Source organism: Danio rerio, chromosome 8, assembly GCF_052040795.2.
Source record: "Danio rerio strain M-AB ecotype USA chromosome 8, GRCz13ab, whole genome shotgun sequence".
Taxonomy (NCBI): domain Eukaryota; kingdom Metazoa; phylum Chordata; class Actinopteri; order Cypriniformes; family Danionidae; genus Danio; species Danio rerio.
In genome coordinates, this window is record NC_141028.1 from 107,501 (window position 1) to 112,500 (window position 5,000).

Below are 5,000 nucleotides of genomic sequence, written 5' to 3' on the forward strand. Positions count from 1 at the left end.
TGCTGCCGCCGCCGCTGCTCTGCTGCCCTCCTGCTGTGCTGGATCTGCTGTCGGAGCTGCTCCTGCTGCTGCTGCTCCTGCTGCTGCGCCCGCATGCTCTTCCAGGCTTGCAGTCTGTCCTGCTGCTGCCTGCGGCGCCGCTCCTCCTGCTGCCGACGCTCCTCCGTCTGCTCCTCCGTCTGCTCCCCTGTCTGCTCCTCCTGCTGCTCCTCCGTCTGCTGCCGCTGCCGGGCCGCTCTCCAACTGCGGATGGCCTGCGGGAGCAGCAGCGTCAGCTCTCCACATCATCATGCTCATCATTACTGTGCTCATCATCAGCGCTGCCGTACCTCCCTCCTGTGCTCCTGCAGCCGCTGCAGCTCCTGGTGCCACTCCTGGTGCTGCTGCAGCTCCTGCGGGCTCCGGTCAGGCAGGTGTCGCTGCAGCTCCGCCCTGAAGGACGCTCCGCCGGCGCCGCCGTGTTTATTCCACAGCCGGAGGAAGCTCAGGTGCTCCCGCTCGTCCCAGCCGCCGCACCGGCCCGTCTGCTGCAAGAACCGCTCCAGCTGCACCACCTCCACAGGAGCATCACCACGCTCCCAGGGCAACTTAGAAGAGCCGGAGCGGGGCCCGGGGCCCTCGGCCCGCACACACACACACTCACACACACTCCAATCCTCCATCCTCCTCTCCAACACACTGATCTCCTGCTGCACCCGCTGCTCCTCCTTCAGGAGCTCCTCGAACCTGCAGATGGACAAAGAGTCTGAGCGCCGGAACACACAAACACACAGAGACACTCATACACACTGCGCACACCTCTGATGCTGTGTGTCTTTGAACACACTGATGGAGCTCTCGATGTCCGCCATGGTCTCCTGCAGCCTCTGGATCCCTGTAGGGGGGCAGAAACAGACGTGTGCTGCATTACTGCCCCATCAGGACACACTGAGCAGGGTCTGTCTGCTGCAGGGTCAGCCTTACCATCTGCAGACACTCTGAGGCCCGGCAGCTGCTGCTGGAACCTGGAGACGGACATGCGGAGCTGCTGGAGCTGCTGCTGGACACTCACCGCTGAGCACACACAGCATAATTATGGGTCAGTGATGGGTTATTCAGTGTTGGGTTATTCAGTGATGGGTTATTCAGTGTTGGGTTATTCAGTGATGGGTCAGTCAGTGGTGGGTTATTCAGTGTTGGGTTATTCAGTGTTGGGTTATTCAGTGATGGGTCAGTCAGTGATGGGTCAGTCAGTGGTGTGTCCTCACCGTGGGCTCTGAGCTCGGTGTTCAGGCTGTTCTGGGTGTCGCTGAAGGTTTCTCTGAGCTCGTGTGTTCTGAGCGCTTCTCTCTCCTCTTTACTCACCCTGAGTGACGCACAGTGTGTTCGTGTTTAAAATCAATCATACACAAACACACACTCTCTCTTATAAAGTTTACATAAAACACACACATAATAAAAAACAGTACATACAGTAAATAGTAGTAAAAAATAAAAAAGAGGTGATATTTATATATAATAATTAAATAAAATTTGAACAATACATCATATTATACAATATATCACATTATTATTCAATCTCTCTCTCTCTCTCTCTCTCTCTCTCTCTCTCTCTCTCTCTCTCTCTCTGCACAGTGAATGAAATCAACTCACCGTCTCCTGAACGCTTCCGCCCCCCGCAGGAACTCCGTCACAGACATCCTGGCAGAATCGATCGATCACTGTGAGAATAATGATCGATCACCCGCGCTGACGATGATCCTGTGCTGATTGTTGATCAGATCACGACCGCGCGAAAGATCCGCATGGCGGCCGTTGTTTGAACTGATGTCATGGAAACGACGGAGCCACGCACGCGCAGAAACCGAACATCCACACAGACAGAGACAGACAGCTCCTCGGTGCTCATGTGTGCATCCAGATCCTCATCAGTGTGACGCTTTATTAGAGTATTATTGAGTGTCCAGAGCACTGTAGCTCTCTCTCTCTCTCACACACACACACACACACACACACACACACACACACACACACACACACACACACTCAGTTTAACCCCTGCAGAGCTGAATAAATGACAGTAACCAGGTGTAGTGCACACAGCGCGTGTTGAGGATCAGTGATGTGCTCAGTTTACTCGAGCTCAGCCTCAGCTGCCGCCTGCTTCAGTGTAAACACAGCAGTAATGTAGAGTAAAGACAGCAGTAATGTAGAGTAAAGACAGCAGTAATGTAGAGTAAAGACAGCAGTAATGTAGAGTAAACACAGCAGTAATGTAGAGTAAAGACAGCAGTAATGTAGAGTAAAGACAGCAGTAATGTAGAGTAAACACAGCAGTAATGTAGAGTAAAGACAGCAGTAATGTAGAGTAAAGACAGCAGTAATGTAGAGTAAAGACAGCAGTAATGTAGAGTAAAGACAGCAGTAATGTAGAGTAAACACAGCAGTAATGTAGAGTAAAGACAGCAGTAATGTAGAGTAAAGACAGCAGTAATGTAGAGTAAACACAGCAGTAATGTAGAGTAAAGACAGCAGTAATGTAGAGTAAAGACAGCAGTAATGTAGAGTAAACACAGCAGTAATGTAGAGTAAAGACAGCAGTAATGTAGAGTAAAGACAGCAGTAATGTAGAGTAAAGACAGCAGTAATGTAGAGTAAACACAGCAGTAATGTAGAGTAAAGACAGCAGTAATGTAGAGTAAAGACAGCAGTAATGTAGAGTAAACACAGCAGTAATGTAGAGTAAACACAGCAGTAATGTAGAGTAAACACAGCAGTAATGTAGAGTAAAGACAGCAGTAATGTAAAGACAGCAGTAATGTAGAGTAAAGACAGCAGTAATGTAGAGTAAAGACAGCAGTAATGTAGAGTAAACACAGCAGTAATGTAGAGTAAACACAGCAGTAATGTAGAGTAAAGACAGCAGTAATGTAGAGTAAAGACAGCAGTAATGTAGAGTAAAGACAGCAGTAATGTAGAGTAAACACAGCAGTAATGTAGAGTAAAGACAGCAGTAATGTAGAGTAAAGACAGCAGTAATGTAGAGTAAACACAGCAGTAATGTAGAGTAAACACAGCAGTAATGTAGAGTAAAGACAGCAGTAATGTAGAGTAAACACAGCAGTAATGTAGAGTAAACACAGCAGTAATGTAGAGTAAAGACAGCAGTAATGTAAAGACAGCAGTAATGTAGAGTAAACACAGCAGTAATGTAGAGTAAACACAGCAGTAATGTAGAGTAAAGACAGCAGTAATGTAGAGTAAACACAGCAGTAATGTAGAGTAAAGACAGCAGTAATGTAGAGTAAACACAGCAGTAATGTAGAGTAAAGACAGCAGTAATGTAGAGTAAAGACAGCAGTAATGTAGAGTAAACACAGCAGTAATGTAGAGTAAACACAGCAGTAATGTAGAGTAAAGACAGCAGTAATGTAGAGTAAACACAGCAGTAATGTAGAGTAAACACAGCAGTAATGTAGAGTAAAGACAGCAGTAATGTAAAGACAGCAGTAATGTAGAGTAAACACAGCAGTAATGTAGAGTAAACACAGCAGTAATGTAGAGTAAAGACAGCAGTAATGTAGAGTAAACACAGCAGTAATGTAGAGTAAAGACAGCAGTAATGTAAAGACAGCAGTAATGTAGAGTAAAGACAGCAGTAATGTAGAGTAAAGACAGCAGTAATGTAAAGACAGCAGTAATGTAGAGTAAAGACAGCAGTAATGTAGAGTAAAGACAGCAGTAATGTAGAGTAAAGACAGCAGTAATGTAGAGTAAACACAGCAGTAATGTAGAGTAAACACAGCAGTAATGTAAAGACAGCAGTAATGTAGAGTAAAGACAGCAGTAATGTAGAGTAAAGACAGCAGTAATGTAAAGACAGCAGTAATGTAGAGTAAAGACAGCAGTAATGTAGAGTAAAGACAGCAGTAATGTAGAGTAAAGACAGCAGTAATGTAGAGTAAAGACAGCAGTAATGTAGAGTAAAGACAGCAGTAATGTAGAGTAAACACAGCAGTAATGTAGAGTAAACACAGCAGTAATGTAGAGTAAAGACAGCAGTAATGTAGAGTAAAGACAGCAGTAATGTAAACACTGCAGTGCTGTTCGTCCACACTATAGTTTCGGCAGTTCTTCAGTTAATCGGATAACCCAGCTGCAGTTACACTAATGACCCAACACTAGTCTACAGCACAGCACAGCCTCTGTTCATCAGCCGAGAGTGGAGGAGCGTCATCAAGCAGAACTGACTGATCTGAGAACAGGATCTCAATATCAGAGATAGCTCACCCCAACACATCATACTGTCTGTGTGTTCAGCAGCTCTGAGATCAGCTGTGAGTGCTCTCTGCAGTTCTCAAGCTGTGTGTGTGTGTGTGTGTGTGTGTGTGTGAGCAGTGTGGGCCGCATGTAGGACAGCAGCACAGGGTTATTTAAAGACAGCACAGAAGTAGGCTATCCGTCACGTGTGAGTCCCGAAAGGAAACAGAGAAGCGTCTGAAACACAGAGAGAGGAAGCTCTGATGAAGACGGAGCTCAGCCTGGCCGTCTCTATAATACACTGCCCTGACAGAAACCAGAGGAGAAACTACAGTAAACACTGTACAGAGTGTGTGTTTAGCGGGTTCCCCAACACACACACACACACACACACACACACACACACACTCGAGCAGCAGGAATAATAAGTGCTTTCAGGAATAATGAGGAGATTTGAATTAAAACCAGCTGAATAATCTGGATTCTGGATTCAGGATTGCTCTGCTGGTGTAGGGGAAACTCTCTTCATTCTGCATCATTATTCCTGAAATCAACACTGCACTGTGTAGAAGAGGATGTCAGATGTTTGGACCAGACACAAGACACAAACTCAGAGTAAGAAAGAAGCAGAAGCCTGATATTGCAGTGTCCAGAGCTCTGTGATGAAGATGAATCAGTGTTGCAGTCGTCTTCATCATCATCATCATCATCATCATCATCATCATCATCATCATCATCACGTTGCTGCATCTGCAGAGGAA

At 46.1% G+C, this 5,000-nt stretch overlaps 1 protein-coding gene across 1 annotated transcript in view; it reads right to left on the reverse strand.

The window, feature by feature from the left end:
• ccdc112 (coiled-coil domain containing 112) overlaps positions 1–1,808 on the reverse strand; it is a 3,274-nt gene extending 1,466 nt beyond the window's left edge. Inside the window, exons 1-6 of the mRNA XM_087264059.1 lie at positions 1,633–1,808; positions 1,248–1,345; positions 964–1,053; positions 799–874; positions 330–726; positions 1–254 (exon numbers count right to left, since the gene is read on the reverse strand). The exon at positions 1–254 is cut by the window's left edge and continues 148 nt beyond it. Of these exons, the coding sequence (XP_087120185.1) occupies positions 1–254; positions 330–726; positions 799–874; positions 964–1,053; positions 1,248–1,345; positions 1,633–1,679 (962 nt within the window). The 5' untranslated portion in view covers positions 1,680–1,808. The remainder of the gene's footprint in view (positions 255–329; positions 727–798; positions 875–963; positions 1,054–1,247; positions 1,346–1,632) is intronic.
• Positions 1,809–5,000: the final 3,192 nt, after the last annotated feature.